The following is a 21,476-nucleotide window of genomic DNA, read 5'->3' as shown; positions in this document are numbered from 1 at the left end:
GAATTGTGAGATGTAAGAGCTAATCATAATAGGTTTGGAAAGAAAGCCCAGAAGTAGAATTCCCTGAGCTGGCAAAGGGTTAAGTACCACACTGCAGCCAACATTTTGGTCAGTGAAGGATGCATGGGTTTGGTGTTTTTTACCCCCCTGAGTATCACCTTATTTCTTTCTTCAGCCAAACACAACTTTCAGTTAAATAGATTTTCCTGTTTGCTTGAAGTTGAAATATTTATTAATATTTATGCTGGCTTGAGTGAGCTAGCTGGGGGGTAGGGTAGCTCCACCCTTCTCCCCCTCCAATATTGTGTTGTCTGGTCTGCTTTCTGAACCCAAGAGACTTTAAACATTTCCAATTGTTCTTAACAGACTGGTGTTAGGACCCAGGGAGGAGACAGCAGCACCAAGATATAAATAGAGAAACAGAATGGGACAAAGTTTGAGGAGAGAACATGACATCACTCAGACTTTCTCTCCACCCAACGAGATCTGGGATGGAGGTGCAAACATGAGCCAGACAGGGAAGGACTTAGCAAATCATTTCAATTCGGCTACTCTGGAGAAAGCTGGAGCAACTCTGTGAAAAAAGTTCTCTTAAGAGGTTTCTTCCCCGATTCCCTCCTCATTAAAGAGTAACTCAGAACCACAGCTGAATAGACAGGGTGCTCCTGAACACTACAGAGGGGACAAGAAACCACATGCTGAATGAGAGAGACCTCTTTTTGGCACTGAGCACAGGAAGATTTTTGGGATCGTTTCTGGGGAACTGTGCATTTTGGAATTGGATTGATTCTTCCCACATTCCTCAGCTGCTCTAGTCATGGTAAAGCATTTATCGATTCCTGAAAGTTGTTGAATTCTGAAAACACCCATCCATGCCTCCGGACAACCAACGTGGACCGGGAGAACTTCCGAAATGAATTTTCTGAACCTGTATGAAGATGCCCTTTTCACAAGGAAGTGAGAATTAACATTTTTTTTTCTTAAAGAAAGAAAGAAACAAACTTGGGTTTCTGCAACCCATCTCCCCGGAATCTGGCTTGACTCACTTTTTTTTTTCAAACTTTTGGGAAGACCACCATGAGGAAGCTGCTGTTTCTTTTCTGTTGGTATTTGCGGATGCTTTTTTTGTTTTTGGAAGAACAGGTAATTTCCAAAAGGATGAGAATATGGAGGGTGGGGTGGGGCTTCTCCAGAATTTTACCAAGACTTCTTTATTATCTTTTGCCCTCTGTCTTACTATACAATACAATCTTTTTTCTTTTTCTTTGTGTGTGTTTGTGTGTGTGCGCAGGTATCTGGAAATTATCCTCCAGCACAAGGACACCCAGGTGAGAGACAATCTTTATCGCCCAACCCTCCAAACTTCTGAAGGCTGGTCCCTGAAAGCCCCAGAAATCCGTGGTTGTTAATGCCCAGATTGATTGGGGAATGTTGGGACCACCAGCCTCTCTCTCATCTTTCTCTGCTGTCCTGCTGCTTCGTGTCTGAGCCTGCCTCTATTGCCTCTGTTTTGTGCTTTGCTCTTCGCTTCAGATCCGGTGACTGGGGGCTCGCTTTGTGCACAGAACTTTCTCTTGTGTCCTGTCATATGAAATCTTGTGACCTAGGGGCCCGTTTGCTCCGCATGTTTTTCCTCGCTGAATATTCCTCCGCTGTTTTCACGTACTGCCTTTAAGCTCATGTGTGTGTGTATGTAAATCAGACTTCACGCACATTCACATGCATGATGTCAACCTTGAGCCTCATGGTGGTTTCAGTACTATTTTGAACAGTTCAAATCTGGCTGGTCTTCCTGGGGCTTTTTAACTTCCCTTGCGCTGGTGTCCAAAGGTGAGTAATAGTAATCGAGAAACCGAAAGTTTTGTGTTGATTATACACTTCTAGCTCAGCCATAGCCCACAATTTCTCTTTGGTCGATTGGCTTACCTTAATTAATGGAACATGGAACAGGTCTTGCTGCTGTCGACAGGGGAGGCTGGCAGCGTCCCCCTCAAGAAGCAAAGATAATCGTGGGTAGGACTCAGAGCCTAGAATCTGAAGGCAAAGGATGCAGGTTCAAATCCTGGCTATGCTGTTCAATTCCCCTTTATGACCTCGGCCAAATAGCTTCCCTTTCTCTGGTCTTGTTTCTTCATTTGTAAAATGAGGTGGTTGGATTTAGATGAACTCTGAGGTCCATTTCAGCTCTGAATCTATGACTGAGGCAATTTAGGGAGCTTACAAAGACCTGAATTCAAATGAAGCATCAGACAATGCCTGGCTGTATGACCTTGGGCAAGCCACTTAACCTCTGTTTGCTTTAGTTTCCTCAACTGTAAAAAAAAGGGATAACGATAGCCACTACGCCACAGGGTTTTGTGAGGATTAATAATATTTATAAAGCATTTAGCACAGGGCCTGACACATAGTAAGTGCTATATAAATACAAGTTATTATTATATGAATATAAAATTAGCACAGGGGATAGTGCACTGGCTAGAGTCAGGAAGACTCATCTTCATGTGTTCAAATCTGTCCTCAGACATTTACTAGATGTGTGACCCTGGACAAGTCATTTAACCCTTTTTACCTCAGTTTCCTCCTCTGTAAAGTGAGCTGGAGAAGGAAAGGCAAGCCAGTCCTGTATCTTTGCCAAGAAAACCCCAAATGTGGTCACGAGGAGTCAGATACAACTGAACAAAATATGTGATTTTATTAACATAATATATGATTATATCACATGATATACTACCACATTAATGGTATGTTATCATGTCATATACTGTATCATATGATATATTACAGATTACATTATATTGCCATGGTATGTTTTTACATAAATTTACTATGGGCTGATGGGAGCCTACATAGGTTAGCCCATGACAACCATTTTGGGGTATTGGAGAAAAGACTTGATCTGGAGCCAGACAACTTGTCTACTTGTTAGCCACGTGACCACATGCTCCCCTCTCTTATCTTGGTTTCCTCATCTGCCAAGTGAGGGGAGTTGGGTAACACAGTCTCCCTTGATCCTATGACCTCTCTGTATCTGATAGAGGAGGCATGGCAGAGTAGATAGATAGCCAGCTTTGGAATCAGGAAGGCTGGGGTTCAGTTCTGACCCCAGATTCTGACCCCAGAGCTGTGCGACCCTGGGCAAGTCACTTAACCTATCAATACCCCCTACGTAACCGTATAAGACCATAAGTTGTAGAGAGAGCTTCCTCAATGGGAGCTCCCCATAGCAAAGAAATCAAAGACTCAGCCCTGTCTCATGACCTTGCTGAGCCTTGGTTTCCATATAAATACATACATGTATACATATACATACACATACATATGTATGTGCACCTCTCTATGTTATCGTATCTTACCTTACCTTATCTTATTCATCTATCTATCTATCTATCTATCTATCTATCTATCTATCTATCTATCTACCTACCTATATCATGATGATGCCACAGGGTTGCTATGAAGCCTCCATAATATAATGAATTTAAAGTTCTATAGCCACGTGTGCTTATGTACTGGGCAAGTTACTTAGTTTTGTTAAGCCTCAGTGTCTTCCCCTGCAAAAGAAGGTGGAGTATGTTGCTTTAGCATTTAGGGAACAATGATCCCATCTGTTCATGCACTGTGGTCCTAATGTTGAGGAGAGCTCTCTGGGAAGCTCCGCTCCTCGTGTCCACCTTCGAGCTGTCTTCTGAGGGAACAGGCTTTTAATGACCAACCCAAAGATATGAGCTCCTTATCCTCTTCCCTTCCCTTGCTTCCTTTCTCAGTATTTTCTCTCAGATATCTGAGTTCACAATCCTTAGGTTCCCCCAGTGCCCTAACACAATGCTTGGTACTTAGCAGGTATTTAAACAATTCTTGTCCATTGATTAAATGATTGAGCGCCTCAGGGTATCAGGACACAGTTGTTAGGCACTGAACCTGTGAATTTTAAACACAGTTCTGGCATGCTGTGTGAGGAGGGAACTTCCCTGCCTTGATTCACTTCTCTTGACAACAGAGGTAGAGAAACTCCCGTAATTTTTTAGGTCAAATTTCTCTTTTTTTCCGGTGCTTCTTAGATCCATAAGAGGCTTTTGGGTGGATCCAAAATTTCGAGGGTTCTGATAGGCACTGTTCTTTATCAGATAGAAACAACAGCGCTTAGCATCCAAATAAGCAAGAATGATGGGTAGGAACTAGGAAGTTATCAAGTAGTGAATCTTCCCTCCAGTGGCCCCATCCCTCTGCCCAGCCATACCCTCTTCCCCAGGGGTGGCCTCTCCAGCAGCGGCCTTGGTGTCTGGTGAAGGGAATGGGCTGTCTTTACTCCCCCTTTTCCCACCCCACTTCTTTACCTCATGGCCTTATATCCTGAGGTTTGAGGTCTTTCCCCTCCCAAGTGATTTTGTTTTAAAAAGTTGATTTTAAAGTGCCTTCCCTGTTACTTTCCTGAAAGGCACAATTTGTGGTAGTTTCCCCGGGTGCTAGAATTACTAGTTATGGTTTGACTTAGATCCTTTCTTCTTTCCCAAGAGGGTATGGCATTAACTTTCTTATGTTCTCTCTCTTTTTAAAAAAAAATGTACATCGATGCCTTTTAAATGAAACATTGCCTTCACCTCTCAGTACCCTTACTCTAATAAGTCCCTCGCTAATAGCATATGAACCATATTTACTTAGAAATTTACCAGCTGTGTGGTCCTGGGCAAGTCATTTCACTTCTCTAGTCCTTAGTTTCTTCATCTGTAAAATGAAAGGGGCTACACCCATTGATCTCTAGGGTCCCTTCTATGATCCTGTGACTTGTCTATTTCTTTCCTAGTTTCCCTCAAAGCCACCTTCTACATGAGCCTTCCCTGATTTTCTTAGTTGTCAATCTTCCCCTTTCATAGCCTTGTAATTATTCCAAATCTATTCTTTATATGTGTATTTTGTATATTCTCATATGTGTGTGTTATCTCCTTGAGGGTAGGGATTGCTTCACACCTGCCATCACATCCCAAGCATAGTGGTTGCAACCTTATTAGTGCTTAATGATTGATTATCTCACTTCATAGGATGATTCTTAAGGATAGGGACTGTTTCATTTTTGTCTTTGTACCCCCTGAGGACAGTGTAGCACTTAGTAGGTGCTTTATAACTGCTTGCTGATTGATTGAGGAGGACATATATTTTATCATTTGCCTTTTGGAATCGACATAGGCCATTTCATTGATTGTATTCAGAGGGCTTTTAGTTCTGTTTTTCTTAGAATTGTAGTCATTGTAAATATCCTGTTCTCTTGGTATGTGTCAGTTCATATGAGTCATTCTATGCTTCTCTTGAATGCTTCAAGTTTGTTTTTTCTTATGGCATAATATTCTGTGCTGTCCTTGGACCTGGGCAGCTAGGTGGCACAGTGGACTGGGGCTGGAGTCAGGAAGAGTCATCTTTCTGTGTTCAAATCCAGCCTCAGACTCTTCCTAGCTATGTGACCCTGGGCAAGTCACTTCACCCTCTTTGCCTCAGTTTCCTCATCTATATAATGAGCTGGAGAAGGAACTACCAAACCATTCTAGTATCTCTGCCAAGAAAACCCCAAACAGAGTCATAGAGTTGGACACGACTGAAACAACTGACAATAAATTCATAGACCATAATTTGTTCAGCCATTCTGTAATCAATGGTGCTCACTTTGTTTCTAGTTGTTGACCACTGGGAAAAAATGCTGTTATAAGCATTTTGGTATAAATGGAACCTTCCCACTGCCTTTGATCTTCTGAGGGTGAAGTTCTTGTGGTGTGATTGCTGAGTCAAACGTTAGCCACTTTTATGTTGGGTAGAGTGTTCTTCATGTTAGATTGGGCTATGAGAGTTTATTGAATAGGGGAGTGATGTGGACAGATCTCTGTGTTAGGAAAATCACTTTGGATTGGAGGATGGATTGGAGCGGGGAGAGCCTTGAGGCAGGAAGTCCCACAAGCAATGATTATTGCAGTAATCCAGGCATAAGATGATAAGGGCCCGTACCAGGGTGGTAGCAATGTCAGTGGAGAGAAGGGGGTGTATTGGAGAGATGTGGCAAAGGTAGAAAGGTTAAGATGTCACAACAGCTTGGTCATGTGGGATGAGGAAGAGTTAGGAGACAAAGATGGAAATGAAGTCAGCCTGCATGACTTGGAGAATGATGGTACCTTTGACAATAATGGGAAGGTTGGGAGGGGGGAAAGATAATGGTTTTCTGTGTTGGACATATTGAGTTTGAGATGCCTACGAGACGTCCAGTTTGAGATGCCTACGAGACGTCCAGTTTGAGATGCCTACGAGACGTCCAGTTTGAGATGTCCAAAAGGCAGTTGATGCTGCTGGACTTGCGTTTGGGAGGGATATTAAGGCTGGATATATATCAATGAATATATCTATCTATCTATCTATCTATCTATCTATCTATCTATCTATCTATCTCAACAATCAACAAGCATTTGTTAAAAACCTATAATGTGCCAGTGCCTAGGCACTGTGCTAGGCTTTGGTAGTGCAAAGTACAAATAAAAAGATGAAATGATGCAATGGCCTTACATTCTAAGCATATCTTAAAAATACCTTAAACTGCATATGTGCAAGCAAATAAAAGTGTATATAAATTGGGGTGGTTAGGTGGTACGGTGGATACAGCAACCAATCCTGGAGTTCAAATCTGGCCTCACTTACTATCTGTGTGTCTGGGCAAGTCACTTAACTCCTATTTCTGCCCCCATAAATGTACATAAATCATAAAATTTATAAATATATACAAATATTTATATATAACATAAATATATATATATAAATAAATCATATAAAATTAATAAATATATATACACTAAATGTACCCACAGTATTTAAATTCAAGTGAGTTGGAGAGGGAGGACACCAGAAGTTGCGGGGGAAGGAAGAAGGACTTTGTGCAGAAAATGGCACTTGGGCTGCAGCTTAAAGACTTGAGATCTTATGAGGTAAAAGGGAATCATCTACATAGAGATGATTACTGAATCCCTGGGAGCTGTTAAGGTCACCAAGAGAGTGAGTATTGAGGAAGAGAAGAAGGCAGCCCAGGGAGTAGATACTGGACCACATCCAGGGTTACTGGGTATGGCTTGGAGGAAGATCCATCCAAGGAGACTGAGAAGGAGCGAACAGATAGGTGGGAGGAGAACCAGGAGAGACACTATTTAAAGTCAGCCTATCTACCTTCCATAGCTGTTGGTTGCTTGCGAGTCTGTTAGGTTACTAAGGTAGTCTGGATTTTTGCTAGTCAGAGGAGAAAAAAACTATCTCTAATTCCCTAGTCACTGAGGAAACACATACACACACACACACACACACACACACACACACACACACGATAGGGAAAGGCCATAAATAATATGCTAGTAGAACTTATCTTACTGGGGCCTGCTTTCCATGGTTGGGCATGTCAACCCTGTAGTGGTGCTTCTTAGCACCTCTTTATGGTTAAGATTTCATTTCTTACTTAATTTGCCAGATTCTCCTTGTATTTCTTTTATCATCCCCTTCCCCTCCCCTCACTGGCTTTCCCCTACATTTCTGTGTATACAAGATGTACCTCTTGTTCTCTCACTGGCAGTGGTTTGAAGCTTTAGGAGGTGATCAATGATAGGGCGTGGCCCTGGGAAGGGTGACCATGGTAGCCCTCCCTGGCCCCATGTTCCCAGAGCCCTCTGACATTTCTTACAGCCTGACAGGTCTGCTGGGCCTTTCTTGGCTCCGCTTCAGGTATTCAAAGCACAATCCCCAGTGAAAATGTTGAGGGAGAGGACAACCATAGGATCCCACTTCTCGTGTGAATCTACCACATTTCCTTACAAACCTACAGAGGGAGGCAGTCTTCATAATAAATGGAGGCAGCTCTTGCCAGTTGGATCCCCATCTAGGGAGCCCTGCACAGTTCTAAAATATGTTTATGAGCTGTAGGTCTGAAGGTACAACCCAAGATTTGCTCCATTGGGGTATAATAGAAATTGATAGAAAAATAAAGGAATGTAGCTAGTGCTTTGCCATTTGGTATCTTGGTGAGATATGGGATAATAGCAACAACAGAAGCCACCATTTTTATAGGCTTTAAGGTGTACAAAACTCCTGAGAGGCAAGGGGCATTTTACCTCCCACCTTTTACAGATGGGGAAACCAAGGCTCACATAACTGGTAAGTGTCTGAGGCAGGGTTCATCCACAGGATTTCCCACCTCCACGTCCAGCAGTCTATTAATTACACCTCAGAGTCTATCTCCAGTCACCTTGACCTATGTCTTGCCACTGGACTCTAATGACTGTAGAGGAGGCTGATGATTTGCGCAGCTCTGCCTCACATAAATCCAATTCACTTGCAAGTCAAGACATCACCCTTCTGACATCATTGGTCCTCTTTGAGAATGAAGGACAAAAACCAACATCAACAATATTATGCTTCACTGCCTCTAACAGTTGATATTTATATCATACTTTTTTTGTCGACAAACAAAAGTCCATTTCTCACAAGCCCTTGGAGTAGAGACTGCAAGGATTAACTCCATGTTTCAGAGATGTGGAAACCGAGGTTCCAAGAAGTTAAATGACTTGTCCAGCAAATAAGTGACAAAGCCAAGACTTGAACCTAGGTTCTTCTGAATGCAGTGTGCAAGACGCCAACACTAACTCTCATTGTCAGTATGTGAATGAGAGTTTTATAAATAATTGGACTAGGGAGGAAGATCCATCCAAGGAGACTGAGAAGGAGCAATCAGACGCGGGGGAGGAGAACCAGGAGAGACACTATTTAAAGTCAGCCTATCTACCTTCCGTAGCTGTTGGTTTGCTTGCCAGTCTGTGAGGTTACTAAGGTAGTCTCTGGATTTTTGCCAGTCAGAGGAGAAAATCAGCAAAACAAAAAGCAGGGATATTCTAATGTTTGTGCTTTCCCCACCTACCATAATTCTTCACATACAAAGGGCATTTAATAAGTGACTGTTGAATGAATGAATAATACAGGTAACACTCTCTGATCACAAGAACCTCCCTTTAGGAAAGGAAGCCTACTTCCCTCTAGCTTTCAGTGGTCTGTGCTAGGTGGTGCCATAGTGCACAGAGCATCGGCCCTGGAGTCAGGAAGACTTAAGTTCAAATTCAGCCTCAGATACTTCCACCTGTATGTCCCAGGGCAAGTGACTTACCCTCTGTTTGCCTCAGTTTCTCAGCTGTAAAATGGGAATAATAATAACACCTATCTCCCAGGGTTGTTGTGAGGACGAAATAGGATAATAATTGTAAAGCACTTAGCACAGTGCCTGGCATATAGTAAGCGCTATAAATGTTAGTTCTCATTGTTGTTGTTGTTATTATTATTATTATAGTTAACTTTCCCCTGATTGCTTAAGTTCATGTTTGGGGTTTAAACAGTCTGCCCCCCAGTCAAGATCCCACTGTGCCAGCATATTTGTTTCTTAATGATTTTTCAGAAGAGCAGGGGATGTTCAAGATGGGAGGAAGGTTATGTGAATTCCTCAGAATTAGGATTAGAAATGGAATTAGACCTAATTAAACATAATTTCATCTACAAATACAGAAAGAGTCTATGATTTCATGATGGAGGCAACCGGAATGGTTGAGAGCCTCCAGTTAATGCCAAATGCGTATGGGCTAAAGTAAATAGGAATGTTTTACCTGGAGAAGAGGTTTGGGGTGAACATAATAATTGTCTTTGGGTTATTCTGTGGAAGAGGGATTACAGTTGTTCTGTTTAGCCTCGGGACAGTAACAATGGAGGGGAAGCTAGGATTTGCACCCAAGTCATTTGACTCCAAATCCAATGCTTTCTCTGCTACTTTTTTTTTCTCTGAAAACTAGGGTTAGTGAGCGCAAAAGACGGATTCTAGAAATCTGCAGAACCTTCTGCATTTGCCCTTGTCTGCCAAGACAAGCAAAAATTCTTTGTCTGTGGTAGGTACCCAGTAAATAAATATTTATTGTTTTGATTTCAAGTTTAGATGACCAATGTCTTGTTTCTGTTTTGTGATGGCAAATATGATTGTGACTGTATCTGTACCGTGCTGAGGAAAGTCAGTCAGTCAGTCAGTCAGACATTTATTATATATCTGCCATGTGCCAGGCACTGTGCTGAGTGCTAGGGATAAAAATCTGGTCCCTGTCCTCAGGGTTCTCACATTCTAATGAGAGAGACAGCATGCAAGTCTCTCTCTCTTTCTCTTTCTCTGTCTCCTTTCTACCTATTAATATTATAAACTATATCTTTTATACTATATTTATCCATCAATCCATCTCTTTCTCTTTCTCTCTGTGTCTTTGTCTCTGTTTCTTCTCTCTGCCTATCAATACTATATTTTCTATACTATATTTATATTTTATAATATATTTATCTATACATCTCTCTCCTCTCTATCAATATTATATACTATATCTACCTATATTATATACTATATCTATCCATCTCTCTCTCCTCTCTACCTATCAACATTATATTTTCTATACTATATCTATTTGTATTTTATACTATATCTATTTATCTATCCATCTCTCTCTCCTCTCTATTAATACTATATACTATATCTATCTATATTATATACTATATCTATCCATCTCTCTTCTCTACCTATCAACATTATATTTTCTATACTATATGCTATATCTATTTATATTTTATACTATATCTATTTATCTATCCATCTCTCTCTTCTCTCTATCAATATATATATATATATACACATATATATATATTACATACAATATCTATCCATCTTGCATTCTTTCTTCCCTACCTATCAATACTATATCTTCTATACTATATCTATCTATATTATATTATAATGATTCATCTATCCATCTGTCTCTCTCTTTCTGTCTGTCTGTCTCTCTCTATCTATCCCAGATATATGCTGTGTAAATGGAAGGTGATCTCAGAGGGAAGTCACTGGAGGGGAAAGTGGTGGGATTGGGGTAAGAGATATTGGGAAAGACTTCCTCCTGAAAGTGGGATTTCTTCTTAATCTTGAAGGAAGCCAGGAGCCAGAGGTGAGGCAGAGTGAGCATTCCAGGCAGGCGAGACAGCCAGTGCAAATGTGTGGAGGTGGGACATGGAATGTGCATGAAGAGCAGGAAACAGGCCAGTGTAGCTCAATTATAAGTATGGGGCTGGGAGTAAAGAGAGAGAAGCTTGGAAAGTTAGGATGAGATCCGTCTGTGAAGGGCTTTAAAAGCAAAACAGAGAATTTTGTATTTGATCCAGGAGGTGATTGAGCTGGCACTTTGGTAACGATCCAGCTGAAATGATCAATCTGGGCAGTTCTAGTGCTGAAGTAGATATTTTTATCCTAAATTATTTAGTCTGCCAGTCGACGTTGGCATACGCGACTAGATTATTGTCAGATTCCCATTTCCCTAGAAGGAAGGAAACAAACATTTATTAAGTGTTGACTACGTACCAGGCACTGTACTCAGTGTCTTATAAACATCTTTTCATTTGATCCTCACAAGAACTTTGGGAAGTAGGTGATATTATTCTCCCCATTTCACAGTTGAGAAAACTGAGGCAGACAGAGGTTAAGTGATTTGCCCAGGGTCACACAGATAGTGACTGTCTGAGAAAAGATTTGAACTCAGGTCTTCCTGATTCCAGGCTCCATTCTGGCTACCTCTAGCCAACTTCCCTAGAGATGTTTGGAAGCTGAAATTGCCTCATGGGATGGTAATGGGATAAGATCACTGACACTGGAGCCAAAGGACTGGGTTCAAATCCCATCTCTGTTGCTTATTTCCTGAGTTACCTTACGAAAGTCACTGAACCTTCCTGAGCCTCAATTTCCTCTTCTGTAAATGAAGGAGGTTGGAATAGATTTCCACTGAGGTCCCTTCCATCTCTTTTGAAGAGGCCTTCTTGCTAGTTTCCTGCTAACTAAGGTTATAATGAATTATAAAAGCAGCCTTGAAATGGCTATTAGACATTACAAGTTGTGTGGTACAGTGGGAAAAAATTCGCTGGATTTGGAATTGGAGGACCAGAGTTCAAATCCTGTCCCCAGTGGTGTGGGGCATCTAGTATTTGACAAGCTTAGCTAAGGATTCAAACACCAAAAATGAAGCAGACCTGCCCTCAAAGAACTTACACTCTCTTGAGAGACATAACATGAATGTCTAGAAATACCTAGAAAAATATAGGATAAAGCATTTGAAAGTGAATGGACTTTATAATTTGGGGAGGTACCTCATTCATGGGCAGAGGGTGAATCTGAGATGCCTCGTTCAGTTTGAATCACAGGACGTGTTGACTAAGTCATCACAGATCACATTTTTCTGGTTTATAAACATGTCCTTTAGCAGATAACTTTTTTTTTATGAAGTAGAAAAACAAACCTGAGAAACAAAACCCCCTTTCACTGGATAGCTGTTGGCTGTCATGGGTGTGGAATGAACAGCTGACTTCCATCCAGTTCTAAGAGGACAGGGACTCACACTCCCACTGAATGAGGCTCCAGGTCTGAGAAGAAGAGGCCAAATATGGTGAAGGTGGCAAAAGCTCAGGACCGGAAGAGGTTTGCTAGGACTGACTAAGTCACATCTGCTCCTTGGGCCTCCATTTCCTCAACTGTAAAATGAAGCCAAGGGAAGGAGAATAAGCATTTGCCAAGTACCTACTACTTTCTAGGCACTGTACTAAGAGCTTTACAAATATTATCTCGTTTGATCCTCACAACAACCTTAGGAGACAGGTGCTGTTATTATCCCCATTTTATAGTTGAGGAAACTGAAGCAAATAGAAGTTAAGAGTCATGAATCTAGGGGTTGGACTACACACAGGCTCTTAACTTTTTCTGTCCTAGACCCCTTTGGAAATCTGATGAAGCCTATCACCATTTCACAGATGAATGTTTTAAAAACACATTAAATAAAATCCATAGGATTACAAAGGAAAGCCAGTTAGATTTAAATACAGTCTGTGTCTTTCTCTTTTTCTCTCTCTCTTTTCTCTCTTTCTTTCTCTCTTTCTGTCTCCTCTTTCTTTCATTCTCTCTCCTCTCTTCTTCTTTTCTTCTTCTTCTTCTTCTTGTTCTTGTTCTTGTTCTTGTTCTTGTTCTTGTTCTTGTTCTTGTTCTTGTTCTTCTTGTTCTTGTTCTTGTTCTTGTTCTTCTTCTTCTTTTCTCTCTCTCTCTCTCTTCTCTCTCTCTCTCTCTCTCTCTCTCTCTCTCTCTCTCTCTCTCTCTCTTCTTTCCTCTCTCTCATTCTCTGTCTGTCTGTCTCTGTTTATCTCTGTCTCTCTCTCCATGGATCTTAATTAAGTTAACAGCTTGCACGTAGATCTCCAAGTTCCCTTATAGATCTGAATCCCTGGGATCCCTATGAATGAGAAAGTATCATCTATGTCGTAGGCAACAAAACTCTGATTTTTGTTGTCTAAGGGCTTCATTTTGGCTCTCTCTTTTCCCCCTGCCTTGACATGATTTAGATGTCTTCTGAAGGCTATGAGAGGGTCTTCAGTAGTCTGATGCTCATTTGCTCAAACGCTTTCAGAGATTAGAGAAGACTGAGTTTCTTAGGCTGAGTCTAAAATTAGCTTTTGTATGTATGACTCTCTCCATGTATCTCAATACTTGTTCAATTTGTACTACTAGTTTGGCTACCCAGATGGTGACTGGGCTACTTCTTTTCAAGATTCTAGGGGTAATCTTGAGGAGTTAGGTCCCTCCCCGCTACTAAAGCTGATGAGTCCCCACTGGTGACCTTCTTCCATTGATTATTAGCTGATTTTACTTAGCCATCATTCCTAACCAGCTTTTAGGAACATGTATTTAGGGAGGAGAGGAAAATTTAGGCCATGTAAAAGCAAAAATATATCAATCAAAATTTAAAAATAAAAAATAAAGCCTATGGGACATAATCAAGGATAGACTTAGAAAATGGTCTGTTCGTGAAATCTATGCTTAATATCCAATGTGATAAAAGAGTGTTTTCATAAAGAAGATTTAAAGAATATACGTCAAGGTTTTGTGAATTCAACATCAAATCACGTAAAATAAATGATTGCAGCAAAAGGAGGACATGTTGAATATTTAAAAAAATTTAAACATGTTAAAAAAAGGAAACAAGTATTTACAAAGGTGTTTCCAGTAAGTTGATCCAATTATCCTTCAAAACCTGGGGCGCATTCTTCTGTAAACATATACAGAGTCTGGAGGGAAGTGGGTTCAGCTTAGGGAAAATATGTGGTAAAGGAAAAAACCCACAGCTCCTGGGAGTCCTTTTGTTGGAAATACTCTTCTTCCCTTTGTGGTGCCATCAGGAAATTTTCCATAGGCACTGGGTGGCCCAGCTCCTCGAGAGTCCCAAAGCTGCATTTTCTCTGAGTCTAGATCTTCCTCAGTTTTTGATTCAGACGCTGCTGCCTGCTACTGCTGTTCTGGGGACAAAGCTAGGAAACCTGGGGGAAGACCCAAATCCTCCAACCTTAAGAAGTTCACAAGGTCATACTGTCCTCAGTGGGGGAGGAGATAAGGGCTCTGCTCCTCTGCCCTTCTACCCCAAGTGATTCTCTCTCAGAAGTTCGACTGGATGGCAAACCTTCAAATTCTTGGATTCTGAACTGGCTTGCTATTTTATGTAAAGGCTCACTAGCTGTGGATGCATCTCTTCATCCAATTCCAATACATTGCCTGTGTAGCTCATTTAATTTCATCCAATGACTTTCATGTCTTCTAAATTGACTGAAGATTTTTCACCTCTCCTTTAATGCTTTTAATTGATTACTTGGTTCAATAGAGATGTTCTCACCTGATTCAGATATGAGGGCTAGAATATTTTTAAAGTTTTAAGTGGAATGGGAGTGATTTATTTATGAATTCAATTGAACCCCTACTCTTAGGTGAATACACCCACAAAGAAAGGCAATTGTTTTAATGACAACCACTTTTCCTTTCTAGAATGGTTGGAACAGGATGGCCACTGAGCCTCTTCCTAGCATATATTAGTAATAATAATAGTTCACATTTATTCAATAAGGTTTGAAAAACATATGTCCATTATTGTCATTTGAACCTCATAAAAACTCTGTGACATAAGTGCCATTATTATTCCTATTTTACAAATGAAGAAACTGAGTCTCAGGTTAAATGACTTGTACGGGACTGCACAGCCAGTTAAGCATCTGAGGCAGCACTTACGCGTCCTTGACTCCAAGGCCAGCCCTCTCTCTGTTCTCTATAACCCAATGTATTCTTGCTTAGATAGCATGGTCTGAGTGATTCTCATTGTTGCAAGAATGATGAAGACCAGGGCTCATATACGTCTGCTTTTATCAAAATGAAAACACTGCCATCCTTTCAGAAAAGGAGAACCTTAAAAAACTGAATTAATCAGATAATTGTCCACATAGCCATCCGGTGCATGGATGAGGATGTGTATACACTTATCTAAGTGAAGAAAGAGGGTACCATTCTTTGAATAGACTCTATGGGACCTCTCTATAGGGACTAGTTTATGATTGATGCAGACAGATTGCCTTCTGCAGCTGGGAGAACTGTGAATGCCCCTGTTTTCTTCACCCTCAGGAGACATTTTGTCGTACATCTGTTTACTTACTCTTTTCCAGCATATGTGATCAACTCCACCATTTCTCAAATCAATCAATCAAAAACATTAATCAAATGCTTGCTATGTGCCTAGCACTGTGCTAGAAAGGCAAAAACAATCCTACCCTCAAAGGGGCTTACATTCTAATGGTGAAGACAACATATAAATAACAGGATATATACAAGGTAGATGGATAGTAAGGTGGCACCGAAGATAGAACTCCAGGCCTGGAGTTAGGAAGACTCTTCATGAGTTCAACTCTGACCTCAGACACTTACTGGCTGTGTGACCCTGGGCTAGTCACTTAGCCTTTTTTGTCTTAGTTTCCTCATCTGTTAAAATGAGCTGGAGAAGAAAGTGGCAAACCACTCCAGTATCTTTTCCAAGAAAACCCCAAATGGGTTCACAAAAAACTGGATATGACTGAAAACCAACTAAACAACAATGATAAGATAGATGCAAGGTAATCTCAGAGATGAAGGCACTAGCAGCTGAGGAGACTGGGAAAGAGCCCCTGAACAAGGTGGAATTGGAGTTGTACTGAAGCACGCAAGGGAGACCAAGAGGCAGGGTTGAAGGCGCAAGCATTCCAGCAGGCATGGGGGACAACTTCCTCCTGGCCTAATTAGGCACTTATGACAAAAATCCGACATGTATATTTTGCCTTCATTCACATTGCCATATTTTGGAAAAAGTAGAACAAATGAGGATCCTTAGCTCCTAATCCCAGGCAGCCTACAGCTGCTCTGTGATTTACTTTTTTGGTCCTTTTTTCATCTTGCAGTCAGTGTTGGGTAACTGGGAGTCAGGTTGCCACTAGGAAAGAGTGACTGCTCTGACATTTGGCTTTCCTTAGCTTCTCTACCTGGAACTCTGAATGACCCTGCTGCAACTGGGAAAGATGTTTAGGGAAATCAGCTCGCCCTTATTCTCTGAAGAGTTGCTTTTGTGAAAGAAGATTCTGAAGGCAGAGCATCTGTTCACTGTAGAACTGATATTAGTTTTTCAGATGTTTCTTTCAGGATGACATTTGGAGAAGTGGAAAAAGAGTCAAGGGTTGTTTTTACATCTTTTTTTTTTTTTTTCCGCTGAGAATGAATGCTGTCCTCGTAACTGGCTGAAAGGAAGTCAGCGTGGCATGGTGGGTAGAGAGAGGGGTTCAGACTCAGGAAGACCTGATCGTGTTCCTGACATATACTAGCTATATGACCAGGGGAAAGTCACTTAACCTCGTAACAGACAAGAAGAACTTTAAAATTTTAAGTTACAGATGAGTGGTTGATCTGCGTCAGCGGAGAGAGATTCCATACGGGAGTTCCCTCTATTATTCCAATGGATTTATGATTTCATTTCTTGTGGATATTCCCTCCAATAATGCAGATTGCAGTAGTACTTGCCTGCCCATCGTATGTGACTATTGTTCATGCCCTCCCATAAATTCACTGCAGGAGGTGTCACCCAATGTACTATGAGGTCTTGCTTGGTTATGAGTTAAAGCACTTGGACCGTACACCTCTCATCTGTCGTTCTTGGTAGCTGTCCAGTTCATCGTTTTCCCTCCTCCTAGCTGGGCATTTCTTTGATGATTTCCTTTACCCTGCTTCTCCTGGGCATTTTCTCACCTGTGAAATGCGACTTCCTGTTTGTGCCCACCATGCACCTGTCCCTTGCCTCCAGGGTGATCCACGGCTTCAATTCTTTGGGCACCATGGTGTCCTATGACTTACAACCCTATAAAAGCACTGTAAGAACATCGACATTAAAAAGATGGACCTTTGTTTCAAGGAGAAGCTTGGGGTCATGGAAAGAACTTTGCAATTTCCCAAAGGCAATCTATGAAATCAATGAAATCAAAGGTCTGGACTGAAAAATTAAAAAGAAAAAAAAGATGTTAGTGGAAGCAATGGTAAAGCTGTAGATCATATTTTTTGTTTGCTTTTATATGTCAAAGACTCTGTAGAGCATTTCAGGGGTAGGATAACTGTATCCACAGGACACCAAATACGTTGTTGTACTATTTTTTTTTTAGAGGCTGGTTTCAACACTGAACTTTACTATAACCAGCTCATCTTGTAGGGCTATGTGCTCAATTTGCATTGAGGCTTTGTCTACACATCAGACAACTGCAAACTGAAGAAACATGACTTGATTATCTGAATAGATTGCAATTGTCTGACACCATAAGCTCATATCATATCCTTAGAGCTAGAAAAGACTAGAGGCCATCAAGTTTGACCTACCCATTTTCCAGGTAAGAACACTGAGGCTGAGGGAGAAGTCACCTGCCTAAAGTCAGAAGGCTAGTAAGTGGCAGAGAAAGGATTTGAACCTAGGTCTTCCTGACTCCAAGTCCAGCACTATATCCCTTACCTAGAGGTAGATACATTCTTGCCAGATTCATTCTTCTGTCACCGGAATACAACTATGACGAATGTTGGGACAACTGGGGCTTTGTCCCAGGGAGCTGAATTCTGAGGGTATTGACTCCACTTACAATCTTTCAGCAGCATGGAAACAACAGAGCTCAGAACCTGGATGACAATGAGAGCAATAGCCAATAATTTATGGAATGCTTGAAGGTTTACATAATGCTTTTCCTATATTATCTCATTTGATTCTCCCAAGTCCCAGCTAAAATCCCACCTTCCACAAGTAGCTGTTCCAGATCCCTCTTAATTCTAGTACCTTTCCTCTATTGATGCAGTCCAATTTATCCTATGTTTAACTCGTTTGTATGCAGTTTGCTTCCTGATTAGATTGTAGGCTCCTTGAGGGCAGGGACTGCCGTTTGCCTTTCTTTGTACCCTCAGTGTCACTTAGTGAATGTTTATTGACTAACCAAGAAAAAATAGGAAGCTTCCAAATGACAGACTGGCATGAAATGCCTCCTTTTTTATGCTTTCTTTCTCCAATCTGTGTTTTAAGCTGAAACACAAAAAAGTTTAAAAGGGTCTGTTGTATTTCCCCAGGCACAACTTTCCTAGTTTTATCTCTATGTGGCTAAGTGGAACAATATGGGCATTGTCTATGTTCATTCTAACCTTTGGACCCCTTCATTTCTGATTAGTCTAAAAACTGATTTATCTTCTGTCTTTATTAGAATTAAAGAACCTTTGAGTTGGAATGAGAGGCAACAGTGGATAAGGAGTATGGTTCAGACTCCTCTTCAGATACTAGCTGTGACCCCGGGCAAGCCATTTAATCTTTCTCACCCTCAGTTTCCTTGTCTTTAAAAAGTGAGGGAGTTAGACCTGATCAATCAACATTTATTAAGCACCTACTATGTGCCAGGCACTGGGGATACAAAAAGAGGCAAAAGGCAGTCCCTGCCCTCAAGGAGCTTACAATCTAATGGGGAAGACCACATGCTGATAAATACAAAGCAAATCTTTAATGTCCCTTCCAATGTTAAATTTATGATCTTAGGATCCTATGGCCACAGTGGTCACCTAGTCCTACTTGTACTTGTAAATGAACATGCATGGTATACCTTATAAGTGACCATATACAGCTTTCTCTCTCTCTCTATGTAGATATGCACACACACATATATCTATATCTATATCTATCTATATCTATATCTATATCTATATCTATATCTATATCTATATCTATATCTATATCTATGTCTATGTCTATGTCTATGTCTATGTCTATGTCTATGTCTATGTCTATGTCTATATCTATATCTATATCTATATCTATATCTACATCTACATCTACATCTACATCTACATCTACATCTACATCTACATCTACATCTACATCTATATATCTATATCTATATCTATATATAGTATATAGGTATATATTTCTATACATACACGCACATATGTGTCTATGTGTGTGTGTATTTCTTCTCTTCACCCAAAGTTTTCTTGAAGACCTCTGGTGAGTTAGGACCCACCATCTCCAAAGGCATCCCAGTCTACTTTCAGACAGCTCTAATTGTTAGTAAATTTTTCCTGACATCCAGCCTAAACTTGCCTCTCTGCCACTTCCCCTGCCATGACCGATAGTGCTGTGCTCTGGGACCATGCAGAAGAAAACTAATCCTTCTTCCATGTGATAGCCCTTCAAGTACCTGAAGACAGCTGCCCTAATGATGTGTTTTTTTTTTTTGTAAGGGTTCGAGGTGTTAGCATCCGCTTCTCATTACTGGCCACTGGACACCGTGGATGGAATTCATGAGCTTCAGGATACAACAGGAGGTAGACTCAGGGGATCACAGGGGGGCCTTGGCAATGGACGTAAACCTAAGAATGTGTCACTGTCAATAAATTAAAAGGGAACAGGGCAAACAGAAGTGAATGGTATTTGCTTTGAAGCCATGGTAGTAGGAATGGATTTGCCAACAAATATTTTGGCATATCTCCGCTTCTCCACTCTTCCCCCCTCCCCCCATAATTTTGCATTTCACAGACATTTTAATAGCATTTTCAGACATTTTATGACCCAAAGACTAAGAGTTTCAAGTACTTCAGAATCTCATTAAAATAATTCTTTGCCTGCAGCCACACACACAAACAGCTGTCCAAGATTTCACATTGATGTCTCCATTGAAAAGCCCTGTCTTATATTTCCTTATTTAGGCAGAAGTATCTTATTGGAGGTGTCTGCCCAAATGGAGACTAAACAATTGCATTGCCAAAGCACTGGCCACATTATTAAGTTCACTGATGTCTCAAATAACTGGCCACAAGTCCTTGTCAGGTGTTCTTTGTCAACCAGGGAAGCTGTTTCCCCACCAACCAATTCCCTTCTTCAGCCCTGAAATAAAAGATTTCTGTCCTTTCTCCCTTACCCCTACCCTAATCCCTTCCAAGGTGTGAAGTGTGCCAAAGTTATTGGTCATAGCTTTATTTGGATATTGTAAAAAAGGATTAAAATTTAATTTAAAATATTAAAAATTCACTCTCACTCTGTTCCAGAAAGCCCAACATTACTCTGATTTTTTTCCCTCCTGTTTTATAAGGGTAGTTTTGAATAGAAAGCATTTTTTGATGTGCTATTCTTTTTTGGAATAAAATTCATTGACAGTTTCCTCATAAATGCATTAAACATTTGGGCTACTGTGCAAACCAAGGATTGAATTGTATGTCTGCCTTGACTTTCTGACAGACTTGATCTCTTTCTAGTGAAATGGATTTTTTCTTGCTTTTTTTTTTTTTGGTTGGAGGTGGGGAGGCACAATATTGCTGAATCCTGAGTTTTCTACACTAGCAAACTTCCATTTTCTCCAGGTGTGCTATTTTGTTCCATTTAAAATTTCTGAATCTTCCTTTCCAGTTCAGCTAGCATGTTAAAAATCTCCTTCCCAGAACCTGCAGAGAAGGGAGTGCAGCTGAGTTTGGCTCTGTTAATCCTAGTGTTAGTAGCTGGAAGAGGGACTTTAGTGGAGAATATGGCAGAATGAACCATAATGGTCACTTCCCCATGACGATTTTCTCCACATTACCTACTTAGAAGGCAGTAATGAAGGTCCTGCTTGAAAAACCATCAAGTGACTTCATGTCTTTGGCCGTGGCATTTCTCCAAAATATTTCGCATTGTAGAAATAAAAAAGGTCTCCCTGGACTTTGTGGTATGTGGCCAGCTCAGGTCACAGTAAACGATTCCCCATCTTACATTCTATTTTTCTTTAAATGGTCTCATTAAGGAGCCCAGAGGGAAAATGTCACATAAAATTGAAAGACATTATTGAAACAATCCTTTGTCCATCACACAGTAGCAGAAGATATTTCAAACAGATATGTAAATATTGTTGGGTATATGGTTTCCTCCCCATCCCACCCTTACTTCATTAAATCAGCCTGCAAAATTTGACTCTTTTTTGAGTCCTAAATGTGCCTTTATAACATGGCTTATTACACAGATTTTGTATTTATTTGTATTTATTCTCTGGCT

The 21,476-nt window shown here is 40.8% G+C and overlaps 1 protein-coding gene across 1 annotated transcript in view; it reads left to right on the top strand.

Annotated features, from left to right (window-relative positions):
* Positions 1–391: 391 nt before the first annotated feature.
* The window catches only part of ADGRD1 (adhesion G protein-coupled receptor D1), a 458,528-nt gene continuing 437,443 nt past the window's right edge, over positions 392–21,476 (top strand). The window contains 3 exon segments of the mRNA XM_021004341.2: positions 392–1,143; positions 1,292–1,328; positions 19,697–19,780. Of these exon segments, the coding sequence (XP_020860000.1) occupies positions 1,078–1,143; positions 1,292–1,328; positions 19,697–19,780 (187 nt within the window). The 5' untranslated portion in view covers positions 392–1,077.

This window comes from Phascolarctos cinereus, unplaced genomic scaffold (genome assembly GCF_003287225.1).
Source record: "Phascolarctos cinereus isolate Bilbo 61053 unplaced genomic scaffold, phaCin_HiC Scaffold_4;HRSCAF=312, whole genome shotgun sequence".
NCBI classification, from domain to species: Eukaryota; Metazoa; Chordata; class Mammalia; order Diprotodontia; family Phascolarctidae; genus Phascolarctos; species Phascolarctos cinereus.
Note: the sequence above shows the minus strand (reverse complement) of the source record. Positions and strands in the feature narration are given on the sequence as shown.